Source organism: Haliotis rufescens, unplaced genomic scaffold (assembly GCF_023055435.1).
Source record: "Haliotis rufescens isolate VD_foot unplaced genomic scaffold, xgHalRufe1.0.p SCAF_6, whole genome shotgun sequence".
Taxonomy (NCBI): domain Eukaryota; kingdom Metazoa; phylum Mollusca; class Gastropoda; order Lepetellida; family Haliotidae; genus Haliotis; species Haliotis rufescens.
Window position 1 is genome coordinate 45,460,966 of NW_025964334.1, and position 27,057 is coordinate 45,488,022.

The following is a 27,057-nucleotide window of genomic DNA, read 5'->3' on the forward strand; positions in this document are numbered from 1 at the left end:
ATTATATTATTATGTTTCACCAATCGCCAAACTTTAAATATTCTTTTCGAAGTTCACATCCGGTTGGAATGTTTTGGTTGGAGATGAACAGAACGTACATCATGAGCTTGTGATTGATACTATGCACATCGATTAACCTATTATTAAGGTGATTTTTTGTAATTTAGAAAAAATAAGCATTTTATCCTCACACCATTATCGATGACGACATAACATAAGAATATCTGTCGGTATATATAGCTTTGTATCGTCGCCCCAGATCTGCTTGTACTGGTAACAAATGCAGCTTGGTTGTGGCTGTGTCACTGTCAATGTGTAGCATAAGATTGATCGGCAAGAGAAGCACACCGGGGGTAGCCGCCTGTAATCTCGGTAATTCACTCACATTTCACGCATGTTGATTGCCAGCATGTCAACCAAAGATCAATATCTACTAGCCTACGGACTAGTAGTGGCCAAAGTAAAACATCAATGGAGATTCCAGTGGTGAATTTAGAGTGCTACTGCTGGTTTGTTCTGTTTTTATTAATTCCCCTTGATCAATTGGTCAATTTCTCTCTGAGAAGACAGCTGCGTTAGAGCAGTGAAGTAAAGCAGAGCTTTCAGCAACTATCAGTGAGTGAAAGAGTATGGTTTTACGTCGCTTTTAGCAATATTCCTGCAATATCATGGTGGGGATAACAGAAATGGGCTCCACACATTGTACCCATGTCGGGAATTGAACTCGGGTCATCGGTGTCACGAGCAAACGCTTTAACCACTGGGCTATCCAACCGCACTTCAGCAACTGTCAAACAACAATACATCCAGTCTTTGTTAAGTGTAAAAAGAAAAAGGTAGATTATTTGGAAATGACACTCAATGATGATCAGTCTGCTAGCAATGCGGAACCATATAATCAATAGAAAGGGGGAAAAAAATGGGTGCAGGCTATAATGGCACCTCATTTGGTGAAAACAGTAACTAATTGTCGGGCAAAAACAGCACGTCTATTTTTAATAATGAAAAGAATGATTTATATAGTAGTATATATGCTTGATTTACATACTTTGCTATGTTATGTTGTAGTATTTATGTTTAAGTTATGTTTATGTATATTTTATGTTTATGTTAATTAAAACTTCAAAGCATGTGATGTTTTCACAATAAGTTTAGTTGCGCCTCCCAATCAGAGTTGGCGAGTAAATTGGAATAGAGGCTAATTTCTTATGTAAACTTGTTTTAAGGCGATTAACATTTCACAATTATTTGTGTTTGCATGTGACCATGTGAGTTTAATTTAATTTATTTTACTTTAAAGCATGTAAGGTTTTCACAATAAGTTTAGTTGCGCCCCCAGTCAAGAGTTGGCAAGTAATTTGGAATAGAGGCTAATTTCTAATGTCAACTTATTTTAACATTTCACAATTATTTGTGTTTGCAAGTGACCATGTCAGTTTAATTTCATGTATTTCAGTACCAACGTAAAAAAAAAAATAAGGTGCCATTTTCGTTTTAGGCAAGGTGACATTTTCACCAATCAGTGCTGTTTTCGCTCGGTGACGTTTTGCCAAGGTGCCGTTTTAGCTATGACCCAAAATAACATGCTGAAACATTTCCCTTGGATTAGCTGGACCTGCCCTATTCACTCAATGTGTCCTCAATTGCATGTATTGTGATGCTTTGTAGAATCTAAAATTGTTTTGTTGCTTTTGTTTCAGGACTTGTCAAGGTTTATTGTGTAGTCATCCAAGATGCTGGTTCCTATTTTTACCCTTAAGCTGAACCACAAGGTGAACCCCCACATGGTGACGATAGGGAAGTATGACGGCACTCACCCCTCTCTCACCTGTGCAACCACAGCAGGGAAGGTAGGATATATACCTGTACAACATGTAGCCATAGTAAAATTTCACAAACTGCTGAGCATTCATCAGTAGTGTTTCTTAGTGATATCATGTCTATAGGGCTTAGTTATTTGTAAACAGAATTGAAAAAGGATAATGAATTTGAGAATCCACTTTGCAAATTCAAGTCTCCAGTTTCGAGTTTCCTGTGTATGACGAAGCTTGCATGAGGAAAGTTTTTGCAAAGAAAAGACAGTATGTGTAATTTGCATTTAGCATGTTTAGATTGGATGAATTAACAGTTCTAAACATACCAGTTGTATGCATGTCTGACTGTGTGTGAACTAAGTCAACTGACAATATTGTAAGACTCTAAGCTCATTAGTCGAAGATGTGTTGATATAATTGAAGTTTATTACTTTATGGAAGTTGAGTACTATCCCAAGTGTTTAGCTTAAATATAGTTTTACTTTCTTGAAAGTGTGAAAACATTTTACAGAACCAAGTTTAAGTTCATTAACATGTAGAACGGTACAGTTAGATATAAACTGTGCAGGTAGAGCATTTAAGTTTTGACAGATAACTTGAGTGAAACAGGAACTGTGTGTTTGTTTATGTTTAACTGGACAGATTATTAAAAACGAGAAGCTGAACGTGTTTGTTTTTCATTATTTTCTTATACAGAATTGTTGACTTGACTGTGTGTCATGTTGATGGATATTAATTCGTCAGTTGTCCTTCTTTACCTTTATGGGCGAGTCTGTGGACTCTTTTCTCAGTCTAATTGCAAATGACTGGGTTTCCCACACAAAATGTTGTATATGCAGTGTTGAGATATGTATCATATTCTGCATGATTTGTCTAGGCTTCTGTATCAAGACATGTATCGTATTGTGTGACACCTGTATCATGACGTCCCAATGTTCAATTACACCTAATTTAGAAATAGAGTATCTTTTATGCTTTTTTTAAAAACCCTGTACCTACATATATGTTGGAGAAGTATACTGTAAATTTAGCAGTGTTTGGATTGTGGTGTGCTCTTTGTTTTGCTGCAAACAGGAAATATCACTGAAATTTTTCAGTTTGAAACAAACACATCAAATTATCATTTGGAATGATCTAATTACAATTTATACAATGCACAATTTCAATATTGACTCTGGGCGGTTGGGTAGCCCCGTGGTTAAAGCTTTCGCTCGTCACGCCGAACACCCGGGTTCGATTCCCGACATTGGTACAATGTGTGAAGCCCATTTCTTATGTGCCCCGCCGTGATATTGCTGGAATATTGCTAAAAGCGGCGTAAAACCATACTCACTCACTCACTCAATATTGACTCTCTGTTTCAGTAAACCTATGCAACTTTTACACATTTAAGACCATCTTTTGACTCACATGTTAAAATTCTGCTATGTATTTGAAGAGTTTTGTGGCAGAAAATGAAAAATTCTGCACGGGTTCTGCACAAAAAGTCATTTTCTGTCTGAGTTGGCATTTCTGCAAAACATTCCATGAATTACAGAATGTAACAGGGACTGATATATAGTTTGTGTGATACTTTTAGCCTATGAGTATGCCTTGATGTCAACCTGTAAGTCCTCAGGTTCAGTCAGAAACAGAAATCAGCTTGTATGAATGTTTTATGTTGAAGGTGCTGATCCACAGTCCCCACACTCGCAGTCAGCGTGGCATGGGTCCAATTGTGGCTAGCTCAGAGAATGATATCAGCCTTCTCAATATCAACCAGCAAGTGTCATCAGTGTGTGCAGGCAAACTGCACACGAGCAACATGAACGACGTACTGGTGGTGGGCACACAGACGAATCTCATTGCCTATGATGTGGACAATAACAGTGATCTCTTCTACAAAGATGTGAGAACATGTATTTTATGTTTTAGTGTCTTTTTTTGTTACCCTCCATGTGATACAGTTTATGAGGGTGTCTCACTAGTCTTTGCCAGGATCTGCTAATCATGCATTAGAATCCCAGATTTGCCCTGAGTATGATCCTTGGATTGATGCCCCTGCCTGAATTGTTTTGTGTTATCTGCCCCTATTAAACTGCCATGCTGTGATAAAACCGAAACACTGTTATATGTGATGTAAACTTAACTCATTTACAGGCAGTAAGTATTTGTGCAATCTTGGGGCCCTGCCAAGTCTGCTTGATTTGTCTAGGTAAAACAAGCAGAAGGGATTCCTGCCTCATTATAAACACATCTTTTGCTCCGGTACAATATGTCTCTGCATGAAGATTTGATGACACCTTCATAGGAATGCCATGCCCAGTGAACTTTCTTGTCAGCCAATCAAGATTGAACCAGTTAACATTCAAATCTGATTATTTTTAAACTTATCCTGCATTACTCCTTAATGCATTTACTGCTTGTTCTTGTGAGGTCTTGCTGAAGAAGTTGTTCCAACTGGTTGTGTGTCTAATCCAATCACACAGCTCCAACGGGACCACAGACGTGATGACGTCACATATCATCACATTACTGCTGTCACTCAGAGAGAACTGTCACCTTTCTTCTGGGATTTCGAATACTAAATACACACAATTATGGTTGGAACACATTGTGATTACACCTTTTGATTTATGTCCAGTTGTACTCAGTGCCACGGTAACAAGTCTGGCTGGGACCCCAACCCTCTGTGTCTGGACTGCTCCGATATAGGTTCAACAGCTACAAATGTAGCTTTTACATAACCTTCTCTCCCACAACCTTCTCCCCCACAACCTTCTCCCCCACAGCCTGCTCCCCCACAACCTTCTCCCCCACAGCCTGCTCCCCCACAGCCTTCTCTCCCACAGCCTTCTCCCCCACAGCCTTCTCTCCCCCAGCCTTCTCTCCCACAGCCTTCTCCCCCACAGCCTGCTCCCCCACAGCCTTCTCTCCCACAGCCTTCTCCCCAACAACCTTCTCTCCCACAGCCTTCTCTCCCACAGCCTTCTCCCCCACAGCCTTCTCCCCCACAACCTTCTCCCCCACAGCCTTCTCCCCCACAACCTTCTCCCCCACAGCCTTCTCCCCCACAGCCTTCTCCCCCACAACCCTCTCCCCCACAGCTTTCTCCCCCACAACCTGCTCCCCCACAGCCTTCTCTCCCTCAGCCTTCTCCCCCACAGCCTTCTCCCCCACAACCTTCCCCCCAACAGCCTTCTCTCCCACAACCTTCTCCCCCACAACCTTCTCTCCCACAGCCTTCTCCCCCACAACCTTCTCCCCCACAGCCTTCTCTCCCAAAGCCTTCTCCCCCACAGCATTCTCTCCCACAGCCTTCTCTCCCACAGCCTTCTCTCCCACAGGCTTTTCTCCCACAGCCTTCTCCAAGCACCTGAGGGTCTCTCTGAAGTGCTGTTCGCAGCAAGCCTGTGGACAAGCTAAAAAGAAGATCCTCCTCTGAGACTGCTACATCTCTACTAGCCACGGCTACTCCATTTTCTTTGGGCTGGAAGCCCCCTGCGTCTTTTCTATTTACGTTGACGGCAAACACCTCACCTGTACAGGTACCAGAGTCTACTCCAGAGACGACTGTACTCCAGTCGCTGATGACCACACTGATGTCCTCGCCTATCTTACCTTGGCGCCAACGACCCAGAGATCAGCCTTCCCACAAGTACTAGCGCTCCTGAGCAGCTACATGGCGCCTCCGGGATTCGGACTCTGCCTTTCCAGCTGGCGCCTCAACAGCTCCTCCAAGTTCCCTATATCGGCCCCTCCTGGTTGCAGTTGATGCAGTGCATGTTCCAGCAGAGGCTGGCCCGGGCGTGGATGAACGAGACACTATTGGTTGCAGCCTATCCCCATGACGCCGGACCCAATGCGGAAGGATCTGGTCTCAGCATTGGACAAAGAATTTGTGATATTATCCCTATCATCGGTGTTCAAGGTTCCTCGGTTAAGCTGGTGGCAGACATAGCACACATCCGGGATGACCTTGCAGACAGAAGTTAGCTGAAAGAGGACCTCCTTGTGGTTATGTGCTCTCATTCTACAGGCTTATGATACCTCCGGATTGGATCCCTAAGGGGCCAACAACACACACAAGATCTTAGTGGTCACTGGACACACAATTGACTTTCGTACAACGGAGGTCCAACGTTTTCCTCAAGCTCTGGCAGCCTCATGGGGAGGATTCTGTGAAAGTTCCCACCAATTCTCTCTGTCTAATCGGTGCCTGTTTAACATTGGCTGAACAATTCCACAGAGAGGGCGTTAGTACTCTCGTAGAATTCTTTCATGTGGCTACTGATAGATATGATCTGCACCAAAAGTTGACGATCATCACAAATTCAAGACTGATTCGACACTTGACAGAATCGTCATATGCTTCTGGGTACCCACCTCGGGATCATCGTTCACAAGACAGGACCAGACGTCACACTTATCATGGTGATCAACTTGCCCCTACACCGGCCAAGTCACACAATCTACACAGAAGTCAGAGTGGAGCTTCAACCAAATGCTGGATTCCAGATTACTGTGCAGAGTGATTTACATTCACATGTCAAGAACTCTCCAACTATAAACATCTCTGACCGGAATTAAGTCAACTGACCAAATGGGAGCCATGCAGTGTATTTGTACTCAAATAAGGCTATGACCCAATTTGGACACTTTCAGATCTTATCTTTAAAGAATTCTATTCAGAGAATCTTATTCCTGTAAGACTAATGTTGCGCTGTGGGCATGCACTTAGTGTATGGCTGGTAAGGTACAAATACACTGTATGATTAGATGTATTAAAGTGATTAATGTATTAATGCTGTTGTGGGTATTTTATACACCCTGTTGTTTCCGAGCACCATGAGGGTCTACATCCAAAATGGAGTACCATCGAAAGAATATTTGTGACCTTTGTACAAATCAAAATTTATGAATCAAGGTGGTAAAGAAATAAAGTTGAAATCGTTTTAAAAAATTGACCCCTGATTGGCTAAAGAACCCACACATCCTTCATTTAGACTGGACGTTCAAAGTTTGCACTGGGTTAAACTTCCTATGGAGATGTCATCACATCTTCACTTATCAGAGTAAAATATTTGATTTTTATGAGATTGAAGGGATTCCACTAACAATTATAAATACTTACTAGATTGGTTAGAGCAATGTTGAATGTCATCAACATTTGAATTACTTGTTCATCATTTGAATAGGAACTGCAATAGCTTGACAAGTGATGGTAATAGTAAATGATATAAACATGCCATCCATTGCAGACTCCTGACGGCTCCAATGCTGTGGTCATCGGACAGCTCGGCACTATCAGCACACCGCTAGCCATCGTGGGCGGGAACTGCTCTATAATGGGATTTGACCAGGATGGCAATGATTCATTCTGGACGGTAAGATATTGTTGATCCCTGAAGGAGTATTTACACCAGCTATTGGTGTAGACAGCAAGTATTTCTGGTTAAATTATAGTCAGTCAGCATAGACGACAAGGTCGTGTCACCAGAAGTCTCATGTCTCATCATGGTGAAAACAATGAAACTTAATAGTTAGGCAAGGGGATTGTGACAGTTACACCAGACACTGGCTCATATTAAGGCTTCATCAAAATACTCAAAGTGGTGTTTACTTAAAGCTTTGTAATAAGAACACTTATATGAAATGACGACTGTCAAAGAAAGGATATCTCATTTACCATGTTCACTGTTACTGATGTGAAGTCCTGAGGTCAGCACATGTCTTTGTAGCACCACAGTGCTATGGTATCATTAGTATCTCAATGATCTCTGAACGCTTGTTGAGAAATGTTGCAGAATGTGTGTGTATTGGTACTGTGTATTAACTTGGCTGTATCAGGTGACTGGAGACAACGTCTGCTCTCTGGCTATGGTGGACTTCAACAATGATGGACAGAATGAGGTTAGTGCATCACCCATACAGTGCTGACGTGGATGTGGTGCATAGTTACACTTCGTGGTAATGTAAAGGCTATTCATCCTGCGGCAGCCGTCAAATGTTGTCTGTCACCTGTTAAAATTCTGTTCAACACTTGACAAAAGAGTACATATTCTTCAGTTCATTTGTAAAGACAGGTTTACATCCATTCAGAAACTTACTGATTTATGCAGTTGAATTTGTTTTTTTGATATGATCCCAGTATGTATGAAATTGATATGAAGTAAGCATGGTAAGTATTTCATATGCTCAGTAGCATGTGCTACGTTATGTTGTGTAGTGTGATATGTGGCACAACCTGATCCTTCACAACCAGTTATTCGTGTTTCTGTTTCTTCTGCTGCATATATCTGCTATATACATTAAGATGGATATATTTACTCACCACTTATTGGAGTACATGTATTTCAGTGGGAAATTCTACAGAAAATAGGACTCAGGAGTCTGACATATCACATGTTTTTGTGTATCATTTCAGTTGATTGTTGGCTCAGAGGATTTCGATATACGAGTTTTCCGAGAAGATGAAATTATTGCTGAGATGACAGAAACAGAGGTGATGATTATGCACCCATATATATATATATATGGCATCTAACAATAGACTACCGGGTACATATAAATGACTTATGTTCATTTTAGGGCTACCAATGGGGTATTCATTTTTATCTTAATCTAAAGCAGAATGTAAATGTTTCTGTTGTTTTTTACCTGAATACATAAAACTGTCTTGACACAGTTTGTCACTGGTGAACTGATAAGGCCATATCTCAAGACTGATTTCCTGTCTTATGTGCTGAAGATAAAACATGTTTTTTTAGGCTGTTACATCACTGTGTCCAATGACTGACAGTCGGTTTGGCTATGCTCTGGCTAATGGGACAGTGGGTGTGTATGACAGGACAGCTCGGTACTGGAGGATTAAGGTTAGTATGCCTGTGTGTGCAGGCACTGTGTGAATGTCACAGGTTTCTTGTCTTTGTTTAGGACAGTGCTCAGCAACATTCCAGCTGTGTGACAGCTCTTATGATAAGAGGGCATTGGTGGCCCAGTTGTCTTAGGGGTTGCAATACGCAGAAACCTATGATCGTGGGTTCGAATCACAGTTCACCTCAGTTGTTTCTAGGTTTGTCAGCACCAGACCCGTGCTCATGGGTTTCACCAATGTGGTAAATGCCTGAGACCTGTATCACTTCGGGCTTTCCTCTCACATTAAGCTGACATGCCGTGATAAGGCTGGAATACTGTTAAAAGCGGTGTTAAACCCAACTCATTCACATATATAAAACAGCTCGACGTAACTTATGTAACAGAAGTGTCTATGGGTTGCTAATAATGTTTGACATGATCAAGTTGTTTAAAGTGGTAATAGTATGTGGCATTGGGAGAAGGTACTCAGTACATGTTTGAATATGATTTTAGTCAAAGAACCAGGCGATAGCCATCCACAGCTTCGACCTTGACTCAGATGGGGTCCCAGAACTCATCACTGGCTGGAGTAATGGCAAGGTGAGGACAACCAGCCTCATTAACTAGAGAAGTGTTCTTACCTTAACCTGGTATCATTAACAGAGAGAGACATAATCATTCAATAATTATCATTGTGCATCAGGTTGATGCCCGGAGTGACAGGACAGGGGAGGTCATCTTCAAGGACAACTTCAGCACAGCAGTTGCTGGCATTGTGCAGGGGGATTACAAGATGGACACAATGGCCAACTCGGAGCAGCTCATCTGTGTGTCTACAGACGGAGAAGGTAGCAGCATCAGCTCACTACAGACACTCCGATGCAGTGATCACTTAACATTACACCACTGTCACAGGCTATTTTACATATCATTTGACCGGACATTTCTCTTGATTGTAAACAAACTCGCTTATACTAAAATCAGTACAAACTGGTTTAATGCAAGCCTTTCGGTGCTCTTTACATATTGTTTTGATTAATTATATAGATATGCTACTACAACAGCAACAGTGAGGTACATGACAACATATATCTATACACCAAAGTGACCCTGTCGCTAGCTCTTCCAAGGGCTTTGGTTGTACAGCTCCATGTGCTGTCATCAATGTAAATAAAGGACAACTACGCAAAGTTTTTCACATTTTCGTTTATTTTCTCATTGACGGTTAACCATTTTATGACATGTTTATCAAGATGTGTAGACTTGTCGAAAATTAAAGAGATGAAAAATACATGCGATATCTTGAAGGACTGTGTAAGATGTTCTGTCATTTGTGTGGAGAAGTTCTGATTATTTCCTTCAATTTGAGAGTGAGTTTGGTTTCATGCTGCTTGGTGAATGAACAATGTTTCAGTAACATCACAACATGTCCATGTGGGAGGAAAGTCATGCAAGTCAGATAGTTACCATATAGGTGTTTGAGGTGGTAGCAAAATCTAAGAGTGTCGTAATTAAAACTAAAGATGTATGTAATGGTGTCAGACTAATATCTAGTCTCTGAAAGGAACATATTTTACAAAGAAAATAGTTGTTAAATTATCTTAATACAATGTAATACAAAGGATCCCAGAGACTCTTCATTAATCTAGTAGATTTGCCCACTAATATAGACTTGCATGGGCTATGTTGGATATATTTGTTTCAGGGTCAGTATGACAGACTAGTAATGGTGTGTATTTTCAGTGCGAGGGTACAATCCAGCTCCGGAGGACATGGGTGGGAACTTGATGGACACAAATATTGAGCAGGACACAATCCGAGAGCTAAGTCAGAGGAAACAGGTGATCATTGTGTCATGAAATGCTTGTTCACTGTGAACAAGTTTACAATCCTTGTTCCTTGTTGGCAGCATGCCAGGTTCACTCCTGTATACTGAAATTGTAGTTGGAATACACATGCTTCAGCTGAGTTGATATATTTTATAAATGAAACTTGAATTTTCTTAAAAGACAGAAACGTTATTCTGCCAAGAGCTTTGCCTTTGAATTTTAAGTTTTCCCCCTGTTTGTCCAATCAAATAGGTTAATCTGTTAAAAACTGCAAAACAGTTTAATTTTTGTGTGAACTTGCCCTTGGATAAAATGTATGTTATTTTGAAAAGGGGAATTTATCTCTTCACAGAATTTGCTGTTGGAGCTGCGGAACTATGACGAGAACATGAAGACTGCTGCTCAGGGAGTGACTGCCGCCTCTGCCGCTGCTAGTGCCACCTCAATAGCTAAAGTTGGCAAAGTTGGCGCCAAGATTGGGGAGTACGAAAGCTCTCAGATGGGAGTCATTCCGGTAGGACTTCACTTCGGTGATGACGTTTAGTAATTACCAGGATTACATCTTAAACGGGACAGTGTATTTCCCATGATAATGTTTTTGATATTCTTGGCAATGTCCCCAGATATAACTCATTTATTATTGAAGGACCCAAGCCTTACTGTGTGGACATACTTTTGATGACAACAGGTGTTTGGCCAGACCGACTATATTTCTTGTAATTGCAGATGTATTTTACCACAAGGCTCTGTTGCTCACCTGAAATTTTCAGAAATATTATGTTATCTCGGAAAGGTCATACAGGGGTACAGCCTTGTTCCCTGGGTATGCTGCTTACACTGACCCAGGCAATGACCGCCTCCACTAGACAAACAAACATGGCATGTATTTACTTTAGAAAAACGCTAGAACGGGTGGTTAAAATCTTTTCTTAGCATTTTCATAAATGCTCTTGCAATGTATAGTATACGTCACAAAAATAAAGTCCATTGTTACTTTTAGTGAAGGAAAACATTATTTAGGCTGTTTTGAGACTCAAAAGTGGTCGTCACATCGGTGAAATGTAAACAATGGCACCCACCCCATTTTCAACAGTGATATGTGCGTTAATATTTCGTGTCAGCTTACTGTTGTCACGAAATCGCACACATAATACATGGAATTAAACGACCACATTAATGAAATACCGTGAGCATCTTTATTTTAGCAAATTTGATGACGCAATTGCAGACTTTTAGTCAGGTGAGCTAAAAACTGACACCAGATTTACTTGGATCAATTACAAGGGATAAAAGGATAAAAAAAGACATTATAAAAATACCTCTCTATGTCAAATGTTTTTGTTTTGTGTGATTCAACAACGGTCTTGAATGAAAGTTAAAACAATGCTACCAGACATGGGTGTACTTTTGATTAAACACATTGTTCATGATAACTAGGATAGGGTCATTCAACAAGGAATGAAGTTGGTGTGGTCTTATGATGTGTTATTGCTGCTTGCTGTGGGTGTGGCATCACTCCTGCAGACACTCACGGCAATCAGCGTTAAGACACCATCAGACACTGGTGTTCACTTGGAGGTTTGGTTGTCCCCAGGCCAACACCCAGCTGCAGACTACCCTGGCCGTCTTCCCAGGAGAGGAGGGCAAACTTGTGAGTATATACCCTGGTATTAAGTCAAGCTGCCTTATCATTGAATGTCAAGTCAACTTTGAATCTTAGCAGTTACTCCAAAACACATACACTGTAACGTGTGCAGCCATTGAGTGTCTTACATATTTTCATGACTGCTTATCTCCCTTGACAGAAATGGTTCCCAATACACAATGCTTGTCCTATAGAAGCTCACACAAGTGGGTATCAGGTGGTTCAGACCTGGCTTATTTGGCGTGGAATCTTGATCATGATATCAACCACCTATCCCAAGCCATATTACTAGTATTATTTAAAAGTCGTTGTGTAACATTCACTCACTCACTCACTCACTGTAATGATTATTGCTGAAATGGGTACCTAAATTAGACCTTGAGTACTCATGTACTCGACAAGTTGGCAGTAGCTGAGCCTTATATGGCGTGGCCCCCCCCCCCAAAAAAAATTAATTAAAATAATCCCAAATCCAGCACAATTTACCCTGTATTTGTCCTTTGAAAGTTACCTTTTTAATGACTTTCAGAAAATCTAAGAAAATCTGCAAATACCACATACATTCATAAATATATTGCATATATTATGTCACATGCTGAAGTAACCACAAACACCAATTTAGTTTATAAAGATTCCCTCCCCCCCTTAAGTTATGTTTAAACCCCAATAACAATATATAAATGTAAACTTATTCCAATTTAACTAAAACAAATAACTAAACTAGCTTGCTTTACTTATCCTAGCCTACTTCTTCTATTACGAATCTCCTACTACCAACAACTCTAATACCTACTACTAACAATACTACTATCACGATACTACTATACTAATACGAATAGTCTACTTTAACAATACTAACACAACACTAACACTAATGCTCTACTTCTACAATACTAACATGATAACCATACTTGTGTCCTAATAATAACAAAACTAATACAATGACACAATGAATTAATGACAGCATGAATGTACAAATATACAAAAACAAGAATGCCATTCCCCTGTCTTTCACAGTAGCTTTATACATAAGCTTGTCCAGTTTCTAATGTCACTGTACTATTACAGTTCACAAGAGGACACTGCCTCTGTGTAGTGAATGTGGGGATCTTCACACCCAGGCGATGGTTCCCCCACGGAGTTGAGGGTGCCTGTGTTACTTGTATGTCACAGATGTGTTCATCCTATGTTATGCACTGCCACAGAGATACTTCTCTCCTTACGAAGTGTCAGAGATACTTCTCTCCTCACGTAATGTCGGAGATAATCCTCTCCTTACTTAGTGTCGGAGATACTTCTCTCCCTACATAGTGACGGAGATACTTCTCTCCCTACATAGTGTCGGAGATACTTCTCTCCTCACGTAATGTCAGAGATACTTCTCTCCTTACGTAATGTCGGAAATACTTCTCTCCTTATGTAATGTTGGAGATATTTCTCTCCTTACGTAGTGCCAGAGATACTTCTCTCATTGCTTTATGTCAGAGATACTTCTCTCCTTACGTAGTGTCGGAGATACTTCTCTCCTCACGTAATGTCAGAGATACTTCTCTCCTTACGTAATGTCGGAAATACTTCTCTCCTTATGTAATGTTGGAGATATTTCTCTCCTTACGTAGTGCCAGAGATACTTCTCTCATTGCTTTATGTCAGAGATACTTCTCTCCTTACGTAGTGTCGGAGATACTTCTCTCCTCACGTAATGTCAGAGATACTTCTCTCCTTACATAATGTCGGATATACTTCTCTCCTTACTTGACTATGAGCATAACCGCCCAGTTCCGGGACACCTTAATATAATATTAGCAAATTTAGTCACTTCGGTACGTGTCAATACCTTACAATACATACACCAATAAGTCAATACTCCGATTTACATTACACTGAGTGGAACTTTTTATGCTTTAATCATATTTTGGGTTGTTTTTTAAAGTGGTTTCTCATTGTAATAATATTCATTATTACATCTAAAAACAATATATAACTTAAAATTCTATCCTTAAAAAATACAATCCTACATGAAACAAATAAATGCAAAAACTTACACCAACCAGAGTGAAAAACTTCCACAATGTCAGTCCATTCCTTGTCTGAACAATATACCGGTACTCATTCTGCCTGACTGTGACAATTATTGCCCTGCCCTGCTATTTAAACTTTCCCCCATTACCCAAGCTACCCCTGACCTCCCCATTGTTACACCAATTAACTTCCCAGCTATCAGTCTTACCCAGTCATGCTTCCCTGAATCTAACCTGTTCCCAGAGTATTACCCGACAGTATCTAAACTTAATATACTAATTTAACCATACCATAATACCTCTATCTGAAGTATTTCACATTTAATTAATATATATACAAGATTATCTGTGATCTTGACATGTTAAGTAACACATGGGGTGTGGGGGAGGATTATTGACAGGGAAACTATTTATTTTATCACACACTTTGTAAAGTCAACCTTCAAGCAGGTTGTTGGTCAATGTTTTTTCAGACAACTGTACCTTTTTAGCAATTCACACTTTTACTTGATAATTAATGTGTGTTTGTCAATGATAGTGGAATGAATATGACCTTCTTCCATCTGGTTAAATAGTCCAAAATAAATGATAAACAAAAGCTGTTGTTTTTATCAAATTACCAACATCATAAATTTTTAATGTCCATCAGAACAGCCTTCCTTGTAAAATCTGTATACTGGCATCACCTGTTAATGTTATAAAGCCAGTATGGCCACTACAGGGTATGACTGCTTGAGTGAATGAATAAAACATGTAAAAAAAAACAGAATTCTGTATCTATTTACTATATTTACGTTACTTTGTACAACCTGTTTTCTTGTAATAAAGAATCATAAAAAAAGAGTAAATCGAGTATACCATCAGTTTGGAGCGCAATTCTCTGAGTGCAGTAGTTACAAATGTTTTGTTTTCAGGTGGTTCTTCATTGTGGAGCAAATCGTGCATTTAGTTATATTTTCACATTTGCCACTCAGTTAAAGGGTAATTGTCCACCATGGCTGCTAAGCAAGGGAGATAATAAAGGGAACAAGGGAGATAATTGTATGGGTACTGGCGTTACAATTTACTACTCATGAAGCTATCTTACTTGACTCATACTTGTGCACCTGGGTTTCAGTCCAAGTCGTAATTACTTGTATTAGTTTGTTCCTTCTATAATTTCAGCCTCATGTTGAGTTGATCATCAGCACAACCAATGGTAAGTTGGAAAATAACAGATTGAGACTGATATATGCTGAAGGTTAAGGGACAATAACTATCTACTGGTACTGTGTGTTGTGTTGCTGAATCTTGAGGTCAACATGTTTGTACTCCAGAGACTTACAAGTGTATTTGCCTTTGTCTCACCTCCTCCTGTAGCCCTGGCTTGAACATCCACCCAATTTTCAGCACTGTGCCAGTTTGATGGCCTTCTGTCTGTTTCCAGATACAGTCATCAAAGCAGTGCTTATATTTGCTGAGGGAATCTTTGAAGGAGAAAGTCATGTTGTGTAAGTACAGATGCTTCAAGACATTAGTGTGATGGAAAATGTCATCATCATCATCATCAATTGTAAACAACAGTGCACAGACATGATTATATATCTTTATTGGTACAAAGGCCATGGGCCCATGCACATACATTCAGCAGGATTCATGTTACACTGACAGATGGGTATACACGTTAAGTTTACAAATGGACATTTCTGAAAGTCAGAGCATCTCCAACAAACTTTGCAAAATTCAGTAATATATTCTATCTATTACAAGAAAATAACTTTGAATTTACGCATGTTCAAGTTATTCCAATTAAAATCAGGTATATATTTTGATCTCACAGCAGTGAAATATGAGCATACCACTATGAAGTAATACTCATCTTCAAGTCCTCCCAGGGGCGGTCGGGTAGCCTTGTGGTTAAAGCGTTTGCCCATCATGCTGAAGACCCGGGTTCGATTCCCGACATGGGTACAATGAGTGAAGCCCATTTCTGGTGTCTCCCGCCGTGATATTGCTGGGATATTGCTAAAAGCGGCGTAAAACCAAACTCACTCACTCAAGTCCTCCCAGCATGTACAGAGTTGCAATGAGCAATACCACTTCGTCTTCCAACACTTATCCTTGATAGCAGTTCCTCAATTCTTAATAAACATGAAAGTCTATATGTTCACTAACTATGAATGTACAAACGTAGTACTCATAATAGTAGAGATGATGCACTGACATTACCCTATTTGGTGACATATTACATGAACTGAGGAATATTACAAGGTACATTAAGACATTGTTAGAAGTAAACAACAATATATTCACTATCCCTGATACATGTAATGTAGTGAAAGTATGGCTAGCTACACAGACTAGTAGCCAGAGGTAAACACAGAAGACTGTTAAGTGGTTCATGTGATGGGAGAGTGAACACAGACTCTGCTTCCAGTCACCCAAGCACCAACTGTCTGTCAGGGAATCTCAAAGTCCCCATCGTCCCACCGAAAGACGTCCCAGTGGATCTGCACATCAAGGCTCTTGTAGGCTACAAAATCAGGTACTGCATGCAGGGAATGAATGTTACACTCTGAAGACAACTAGTATTCCAGTTTGATGTGCATTTCATTTGTCTCTGGGAGTTCTTGACAAAAATGTTACATGTGTGAGGGGGCATGCTAAGACCAATCTCACTGCCCCCATCTTATGATAAATGACCAGTATAAATATATTATAAATTATTAAGATACATGTATAATAGACTATAAGTATTCTTTTAAGGGTTGGTGGAATATGTTTCAGTGTTGGCAGCTAATTCATGTCCAGCATCAGCATTATAGTGGGTAAATCCTTCATGTTTCAGCTCACAGTTCCATGTGTTTGAGTTGAGTCGGCAGTTGCCACGGTTTTCAATGTATGCGTTCTGTGAAACATCAGTCCCAGAACCAAAGAGCTCTGTCACCCTACAAGTGAATGACAGAATACCAAGGGTAGGCCCATCTCAAACAAGATTGTTTTGTTATTAAACAATGTTATGACACAACAGTGATTTCATCAGATTGAAATGTAACCTAATTGTTTCTTATCCTGACACAACATATTGCAATTTCCTTCTTCACTTCACTCATATAACACAGAACCCAAACGTGCATCTTCTACATCCAGGATGCCCCTTGCCCTTGGTTACCAATCTGTTCTTGATCCTTCACTTTCATTCTCATGGCACAAGAGGATACACAGCTGATGGAGTTTGGGGAAATATTACCTGAGACGTTGGTTTGAAGGTGACCTTGCCTTGTCGCAACTCATGCTAAGTTCCTCAAGTTGATCAAACATTCTTGTTCTTTCAATGCAGTCGTCAACGGACAAGGGGACAGTACATCAACAGGCTGGAAAATTCTGGCAGTAGCTGGTTATTCTAGTGATGCTTCAGTTTGTGTGCAAGGGAGATAATAAATTATGTCTCTCCAATCGAAGTGTGGTTATCACTGTGAGAGGCATGCGAGACCCTTTGCAGTTAATATAACGTTGGGAATGACGACAAGAACATAGGAAAGAGTTCTTAAGGATTTGATACTGGTTTGACACAGATAGGTGTGTAAGCCACCGGCAACTGGAAAAATTGGAGAGGATGTCTATAGCGACCACCCAACCGTGCCACACTACATCAACAAGATAGTGTTAAGACACTCCAGTCATACGTTTGGCAGAACATTACAGTTCTACTGGTTAATAGACAGTGGGCTGCTGGAGGCCGAGGCTCAACACGTCCCAACGTCCTGTCAAGCAGCACCAGTCAACTCCAACAGAATGGCAACTTCATCCGAGTCCAGAGTTCACACAGATTTGAAAAGTGCTTGAATTTTACCATGTCTGATGAAAAGTGCTTGAGTGACATTTTACCATCTAATTACTGAAGTTTTATTAACAGTTCTTGAAAGTGCTGGAATGTAAGTGTAATCAGTCTACCTGTAGCAAAATTGCTTCAGAAAATTATTATGAATCACATTTTAATGAGTTGTTTACATCCTGTTGTTTACAACATAAAGACTGTCTTCTGTCTATTATGGCTCATGTGCATTAATTCCTTTACGCATTGTATTACTGAATATAGTTGAAGACTGGTTCCCGTTCCTTTGACGGACCAAGCGGAGGATCCGGGAAGCAGTCAAATTGTGTTTGTCATGGGGAAGTTTGGTACTTTGAAACCCAAGCTCAATTACAAACGATGGATGTGTGAAACAAAGACAGAAATTAAAGTCGCAAAGACAAAGCAGTCATCACCGGAAAAACTGTAGGTCCTTATTGGGATTAAACTTACAGGGTTTGGACATTGTTAAACGAGAAATCATTAAAAACATTTTTTATTGAAAAGAGCATAAAAAGTGCTTGAGTCCAAAGGCCTGTATGAACTCTGGAGTCTGCTTTGGTTGATGTGTCAACAGCTGGATGCACCCAACATCAAACTGGGCGCTACAAGATACAACCACAAGTTCATGTCAATCTCGGATCCACTGACCTGGGTTCACAATGTGCTGGCCATATCTTGATGAAGTCTCCATTCCTACACCTTTCCACCAGCCAGCACTACTACCTATAGTCCTCACAACATGAAATCGAATAACAAAATATCATGATGATTAACAGTGATTAAGTGATGAAGATAGCTGCATGTGTGCTAGTACTTATAAAGTGAAAACAAGCCATTTCACCGATAAGGAATATTACTTACTGTAATGCCAAACATTGCTAAGTGTGCTTTTCAAGAAATATCCAACTTGCTTGCGATAAATTAAATCATTGAGTTACTATCCGGGTAATCCTTGACAGTCAGCATTCAAACATTCATTACTGGCATCTCCTGTGGTTTTAACAGATATTGCTCTTATGTCACACTGTGTCACATTGTACATTCTGAGGGATTGTTGTTATTCGCTACATCTTGGAAGTACCAATCCTCAGGACTTCACATATCGATAGCTCCTTAGCTACTCTTTCCTAGGGCCCGTGAAGATCTGGGGTAGAATAGGTCTTCAGCAACCCATGCCTACCTTAACAGGCGCCTAATGGGATCGGGTGGTCAGTCTCGCTGACTTGGTTGATGCATGTCATCGTATTCCAATAGATCGATGTACATGATATCAACTGGATTGTCTGGTTCAGACTCGATTATTTACAGACCACTGTCGTATAGGTGGAATGTTGCTGAGTGCGGTGTAAACAACAAACAAACAAAACTCTTTCTTAGACTACATGTCTTTGGGTGACTTTTGGCTGTCAGATTATCAAGCTCTTTTTGATACATGATACAACACTGTGGCTGCAACCGCATCACTTGGCAATGTTTTTGCATTGAGCGTTCAGATTGTTGTTACAAGCTACTGCTCAGAGTTGGCCAGATACTTCCCTTGTGTCACAAAGTGTCACAGTATATGTTCTGAGGAATTGCTGGGCCCTCCTTGCTATTTACTACAACTTGGATGTTCTGATCCTCTGAGCTTCATTACAAGCTGCTGGTAACTGGTTGCCCAATATTTCCCTTGAGTCATATAGAGTCACAATAAATACTCTAAGGGATTGCTGAAATCTTGCTCCTATTCACAACAACTTGAAGATCTGATCCTGCCAAGCATCATTGCAGCTGCTGCTCAGTGTTTGCCAGATATTTCCCTTGGATCACATAGTATCACAATATATGTTATTTAGATCCTATTGGCTTATCAGAAGCTACAGGTACTCGACCAGGGAGCATAGCTTTTCATGTTAGAGTAAGGATGTGACAGGTGATACAGGATTAGTGTAGAAGGCGCTCACTGAGCATAGTCTAATCCAGATGTAATCCGGCGCTGGTTACCTTTATCTGTGGGCTAAACTTTGCATTATGTTGTGTTAGGATATGCATCCTAATATCATGAATATCCAAATTCATGTAATTTTAGATCCTCACATGCCAATATTCAAATCATCCATGATTTTGTTTCTTGAATGGATAGAATATACTTGGTTTGTCTGGTCAAGTAACATGTTTATTTCAATCGAGGGATAAGGGCATTGCACAGATGCACTGAGCATGTTCAACAAGTAAGCCCAAATGTTCCACTTATCATGTATTTTTTCACCCTTGTTAACCTAATGAAATATAAAACACTGGGGCGGAGTGGAAGGGGCTCGCTCTTAACATGCTTAAAGTGTTTCGCTCACTGATGATGTTGATTTTATATTCAGATAAATATGATATATTATTTGTTGTAAAGGGATGAGAAAGGTGTAGGAAGTCACTTTAATGTTAAATCACCCAATCTCATTAAAATCAGATCTTAGTTTTCGCTACCGCTAAACAAAGATCTAAGGACATCCCATTATGTGTCACGTCAGAACGACCTTTCGTGAATTTTGACCAACCAATGAAATGACTGACAAGAAATCGACATTAGCCAATCAGAAGGCAGCTTTCTCAAGCTTGACGACACTAGTTTCAAACTGGCGACTACTCATTCGAAACATATTTTGACGTATTCTCGATTAAAAAAATTGAAACTGATAAGAAGAGCATTCTGGAATGGCTTATAGATGGCCTAGATTGTAAAGATAAAATCATAAAACCCGTAACTGTCGTTGGGAATACCCCGTGTTAAAATATGCATGATTAGAAAACACATTCCGACTGTCACTTTCATGACCTGGTAAGCGACGCTCTGATTGGTTGGATGAAAGGTCGTTCTGACATGACCCTCAATGGGATGTCCTCAGATCTTTGTTTAGTGATAGCGAGAACTAAGATCAGATTTTAATGAGATTGTTAAATCATCTAAACTGGAACTATATTTGCCCGCAGCTGCTGATGTGGATCAACCAGAACTTTCTACTGCATGAAGACTTGACTTGTGAAGATGATCTCGAGGTCGCCTTCATGTGTCTACGTGGTGGAGGACCACTCTTCATCAGGATGAATCAGACTGGACAGGTGAGTCACACCTGCATGTGTCTACCTGGTGGAGGACCACTCTTCATCAGGATGAATCAGACAAGACAGGTGAGTCACACCTGCATGTGTCTACCTGGTGGAGGACCACTCTTCATCAGGATGAATCAAACAAGACAGGTGAGTCACACCTGCATGTGTCTACCTGGTGGAGGACCACTCTTTATCAGGATGAATCAGACAAGACATGTTACTCACACCTGCATGTGTCTACGTGGTGGAGGACCACTCTTTATCAGGATGAATCAGACAAGAGAGGTGAGTCACACCTGCATGTGTCTACGTGGTGGAGGACCACTCTTTATCAGGATGAATCAGACAAGACAGGTGAGTCACACCTTCATGTGTCTACCTGGTGGAGGACCACTCTTTATCAGGATGAATCAGACAAGACAGGTGAGTCACACCTGCATGTGTCTACCTGGTGGAGGACCACTCTTTATCAGGATGAATCAGACAAGACAGGTGAGTCACACCTGCATGTGTCTACCTGGTGGAGGACCACTCTTTATTAGGATGAATCAGACTGGACAGGTGAGTCACACCTTCATGTGTCTACCTGGTGGAGGACCACTCTTTGTCAGGTTGAATCAGACAAGACATGTGAGTCACACCTGCATGTGTCTACGTGGTGGAGGACCACTCTTTATCAGAAGAATCAGACTGGACAGGTGAGTCACACCTGCATGTGTCTACCTGGTGGAGGACCACTCTTTATCAGGATGAATCAGATAAGACAGGTGAGTCACACCTGCATGTGTCTACGTGGTGGAGGACCACTCTTTATCAGAAGAATCAGACTGGACAGGTGAGTCACACCTGCATGTGTCTACCTGGTGGAGGACCACTCTTTATCAGGATGAATCAGATAAGACAGGTGAGTCACACCTGCATGTGTCTACCTGGTGGAGGACCACTCTTTATAAGGATGAATCAGATAAGACAGGTGAGTCACACCTGCATGTGTCTACATGGTGGAGGACCACTCTGTATTAGGATGAATCAGATAAGACAGGTGAGTCACACCTGCATGTGTCTACCTGGTGGAGGACCACTCTTTATCAGGATGAATCAGATAAGACAGGTGAGTCACACCTGCATGTGTCTACATGGTGGAGGACCACTCTTTATCAGGATGAATCAGACAAGACAGGTGAGTCACACCTGCATGTGTCTACCTGGTGGAGGACCACTCTTTATCAGGATGAATCAGACAGATGGAATACAGATAAATAAAAACATTTGTTGTCCTTTCCCATTCAACCATGTTTCATCAAATATTTGTTAACATATCCGACAAAAGTGGCTGAAACGGACATAAAATATTCAGAAAAGAACTTTGCTTAAAGCATATAAATGGAGGAAATGTCAGGAAAGTTTTCTGTTGACTTAATTCACATCTTGAATGGTTAAGATGGCAACATGTGAAAAGTGTATATGTATGATACTCTGACACTTGTTAGTGAAAAGAAGAGGTGTATCATATAAAACAAAGAAACTAAAAGTGGACTGTAAGTGGGCTAGAAATGACAATTCAGTAGTAGTGAGTGAGTGTGTTGGGTTTAACGCCGCTTTTAACAGTATTCCAGTTATATCGTGGCGTGTCAGCTTGATGTGGGAGGAAAGCCCTAAGTGATGCAGGTCTCAGACGTTTATCACTTCGGTGAAACCCACGAGCACGGGTATGGTGCTGACAAACCTAGAAACATAATCGGGGCAAACCGGGATTCGAACCCACAATCATAGGTTTTTGGCGTGCCCAAGAGACGCAACTCTGCACAGCGAATCGCGGCGCCTTAGATGACTGGGCCACCCGTGCCCCCCAATTCAGTAGTAATACAAAAATAGTAAATAATAAAAATGAACAGAAAAGACAAACAGGAGTGAAACCCGCAGACAAAAAATTTGGTATGTGTTTGAATGGTTTCCATGGTTTCATCAGTGTTCTCCTGGTGGATTGAGATTTGGCTGCCAAGGGACAGGAGCATTCATGTGCACTCTTGTAACTGGGGATGAGGGTTGGATCGCGTGTGATGTGACAGACATGAAGTAAGATAGATCCACTGATAGCTGTTGGAGACAGTTGAGGCAAGTGAGGATCTTGTTGCAGATTGTGATTAAGACAGACAACATGGACCTGGCTGGCGACATCATCCAGGCTCTGGCCGTCTTCCTCAACTTGGAGGACCTCATGTCCACAGCAGACTTCCCCGTGGAGATGGAGAGTCTGGAGCAGATCCTCAAGAAGGTTCACACACTCATTCTCTCTAACCGGTTTAGTATTTAGGTTAATGTTAAACAATTAAACAGGAAATTCTAGGTTGCCTAAAACATGTAGACCAACTCACTGTAGGTCAACCAACCATTGCTAATCTGTTTGTCATCAAAGTTTACATTTTCCAGACCTTTTTTGACACCATGAGCCTAGGTTAGCACATCATTGTTTATCACTATACATGCTACAAGGAAATTCACGTTGTTTCAACTTTATCTAATAAAGATTATTTTTAATCGAATAACTAAAAGCTTTTGAGGGCTGAAACTGTATTTGAAGGTATCTAAGGTCAAGGGTCCTCAGTCAACGATGATCGTCATACATGATGTTTAGAAAGAACATATTTGGGTTCTTGGACTTTGCAAGAATTGAAAAACAACCTAACTTGCTGCAATTCGGTAATATAGTTGATGGTCCTGTGTCCCAGGTTAATGAGTACCACTCAGTGAGACAGAAACTGACAGCAGAGATGGCCGATCACTCTAACCTCATCCGCAGCATGGTCGTCAGGGCAGAAGATGCTCGCATTATGGGAGACATGTAAGACCTATACTTATAGCCTGCCAGGGTTACCAGATGCAGAATATTGCATCCTTTATGCATACAAGTAAAGATAATATTGCAAGGCCTGTGGCAAACAGAAACATAAACCTTTTTTGATGCTTTCATGCTTCATAGGACTACTATAGAAATTAGCATTTAGCTAATGTGGATGATGTATGCTGTGTGTCATGTGTCCAATTAATGTTGATTGTTTTCATAAGTTGTGTGGTGATCAGAGTGCAATACAATAGACTTGGTGCAAACCTGTGTGTGTTTGTGTGGTGATCAGAGTGCAATATAACAGACTTGGTGCAAACCTTTGTGTGTTTGTGTGGTGATCAGAGTGCAATACAACAGACTTGGTGCAGACCTTTGTGTGTTTGTGTGTTGATCAGAGTGCAATACAACAGACTTGGTGCAAACCTTTGTGTGTTTGTGTGGTGATCAGAGTGCAATACAGTTGTCTTGGTGCAAACCTTTGTGTGTTTGTGTGGTGATCAGAGTGCAATACAGTAGACTTGGTGCAAACCTTTGTGTGTTTGTGTGTTGATCCGAGTGCAATACAACAGACTTGGTGCAAATCTTTGTGTGTTTGTGTGGTGATCAGAGTGCAATACAGTAGACTTGGTGCAGACCTTTGTGTGTTTGTGTGCCAGGAAGAGCATGAGGAAAGGCTATATGGAGCTGTTTGACCTGAACCAGGACCTGATCAATGGGTACAAGATACGCTGTGGCAACCACCAGGAACTTGTGTCGTGTCTGAAGCAGGTCAACCAGATCATACAGAAGGCCGGGAGGCTGAGAGGTAGGAGGCTGCAGAATGCAACTTGTGTGTCCATCATGTAAGCCAGCCCAGGTGGTCAAATGCTCCTCAGAATTATACACTGATGTACTGATGCATCACAAACCTACCTCACGATACAATACATGATTCCCCCACAATGGACCATATGTTAATTCTGGATTGATTTTCAAAATTTGATTTTTACACAGATTTGCATTTGCACCAATAACTACACACACTAATTTTTTTTCTAATGGCCTATCATGAAACATCATGTTAAACCTTGTTGCACAATGGTGTATGGAGTAGCCTTACTTAAGCTGTCCTTTGAGTTGGTTGTTAGCAATTACCTCTTATCAGACAGACCACTTGCAACATGCAGAACATAGAGAAATTTCACACAAAACAATGCAAATTGTATGTTGCCCAGGAATAGCAACACGTATCATGACTTGTGAGGTAGCCATATCTCCTCTCAGATGGGGGGGGGCACGGGTGGCCCAGTTGTCTAAACCCAACTCACTCACTCACTCACTCCTCCCAGATGGTCATGGCTACTAGAGATTAACAAATAACTTGGACAAATCACTGAAAGGTATGTTCTGTGGTTGTCAGATTCTGATACTGTATTGAGGATAATATTCCTGGATCCGTAGACAACATGGAGGATAGATCTTCCGGTGGTTGTCAGATGCAGTACCTTATTGAGAGATAATATTCCTGTAACATGCAGGATAGATCCCCTTGTTCACGAGGCATCTCTCAATGTATGTTCTTAATCTCTTACACCTTTCAAGGAAAGATTTCAGATTGACTTGTCATATTAAATTTGTTTTCCAGTGGGCAAATACAAGACACAGATTGTAAATGCCTGTCGAGCAGCTATAAAAAATGACAACATTAATGGACTGTACAAGATCATTCGGGCAGGAGCAGCTTAATATGCATCACAGTGCCATCATCAACAACAGCAACAACAACAACAGAGTGGCATATCAGAATTTTCAGTAAGCAGGAATGTGTTGATAACCAGTGACAGAGTGTTTTCTGAACAGCTGTGTCTGTCAGCAGTACTGGTAATATTAACAGATGGCTCTGTCAACAGCAGTGTCTGTTAGCAGTACTGGTAATATTAACAGATGGCTCTGACAACAGCAGTGTCTGCAGAGTGATCCATCAACAGCGATGTCAACTTAGCTCCATCAACAGCAGTGTCTATACAGAGCTCTGTAAACAGCAGCATCAACTGTGATAAGTACTATTTTGAAACTATCTGCTTATGAGTACAAGAATTATTTGATACTGCTATTACTTTGTGGACTTTGTGAGTCATCAGCACAGATTGGATGGAGTGAGGACACTGCTTCTTCTTGAACAAACAAGATCACTGATGCAGAATTGCAGGTCAATGTACACACTGTACATACTAAAACCCCACATCAATGTTAAGGGGACAAGACATATTCCCAACATTACCATGGTGTGATAGATGTTAATGTATTGTTTATAGAACACTATCTTCATCCTTGTTAGGGACTGATACCATATCCAGTAAGATGCATGACACCCAGGGTGCTTTCTCCAGGTGAAGATAACCTGGCATTGCATTTTCAAGCCATTTTAAGGAAATGTGTCAAGTGAGAATGTGTCAATATGTTTGTGGATTGATCCTGTGTACACAAATTGTTTTCAGACATCTTTTGAATTCAAGGTATGTTTTGGTTTGTGGGTAAGAAAATTACTCAGAAGTTGTTACATCATTTATCCCCAACATTTTAGTGGCATAACCGAGCAGTCAGGCTCAGTGTTATACCAATAGGACATTTCTGACTTCTTTCTCCATAAGATGTTTACATATTATTCTGTTACTCTTGAAATACAACATGTATGTATCACAACAACAGACTGAAAGAACTACTTGCATCAGTATTGTATGATGTGTTCATTAATCTGGGAATCAATTGATGTTTTAATTGGTTGAAATATTGATTTCAATTATTATCAATGACACAACATCTCCAAGTTACATTTCTTCAACATGTATGTTGTGCAATTGTTGATATAGAAACATGTATGTCACAATGTCCAGTGTATTTTTTCTGTCTATATTTTGATATTGTACAAACTGCACAACAATGATTCCGTCCTCATGCTCATGCCTCGTGTTTTGGTTTCTCCAGTATCGTCACACAAGATGTCTTTAGATGGATCTTAACCCTGAGGGGAATCTTGGTAAGAATATACGTCCCCATCAATCTTATAGATGTGTCAGGTGGTTGTACATTGTTGACTGTCATCGTATCCCAATTGGGTGGATTAATGCTAATGATGTCAATGACTGGATTGTCTGGTCAAGATTATTT

The 27,057-nt window shown here is 40.6% G+C and overlaps 1 protein-coding gene across 1 annotated transcript; it reads left to right on the top strand.

The window, feature by feature from the left end:
* Positions 1 to 53: 53 nt before the first annotated feature.
* LOC124142945 (Bardet-Biedl syndrome 2 protein homolog) lies at positions 54 to 26,848 on the top strand. The gene is made up of 21 exons (XM_046511713.2): positions 54 to 148; positions 1,701 to 1,850; positions 3,481 to 3,702; positions 7,055 to 7,180; positions 7,644 to 7,706; positions 8,221 to 8,298; positions 8,564 to 8,668; positions 9,165 to 9,251; positions 9,355 to 9,499; positions 10,395 to 10,492; positions 10,833 to 10,994; positions 12,075 to 12,131; positions 15,311 to 15,344; positions 15,573 to 15,636; positions 16,563 to 16,670; positions 16,974 to 17,100; positions 20,946 to 21,074; positions 23,203 to 23,340; positions 23,795 to 23,907; positions 24,567 to 24,715; positions 25,535 to 26,848. The coding sequence occupies exons 2-21, from the start codon at positions 1,734 to 1,736 to the stop codon at positions 25,633 to 25,635; spliced, it is 2,223 nt and encodes a 740-aa protein (XP_046367669.1). The 5' UTR covers positions 54 to 148; positions 1,701 to 1,733; the 3' UTR covers positions 25,636 to 26,848.
* The last annotated feature ends 209 nt before the right edge of the window (positions 26,849 to 27,057 follow it).

Excerpts from the sequence above, each read along its gene's own strand:
- LOC124142945 (XM_046511713.2), top strand. The coding sequence starts at position 1,734 with ATGCTGGTTCCTATTTTTACCCTTAAGCTGAACCACAAGGTGAACCCC. Across the intron at positions 3,703-7,054 it reads GTGATCTCTTCTACAAAGAT|ACTCCTGACGGCTCCAATGC; the intron begins GTGAGAACATGT and ends CATCCATTGCAG. Across the intron at positions 9,252-9,354 it reads CTGGCTGGAGTAATGGCAAG|GTTGATGCCCGGAGTGACAG; the intron begins GTGAGGACAACC and ends ATTGTGCATCAG.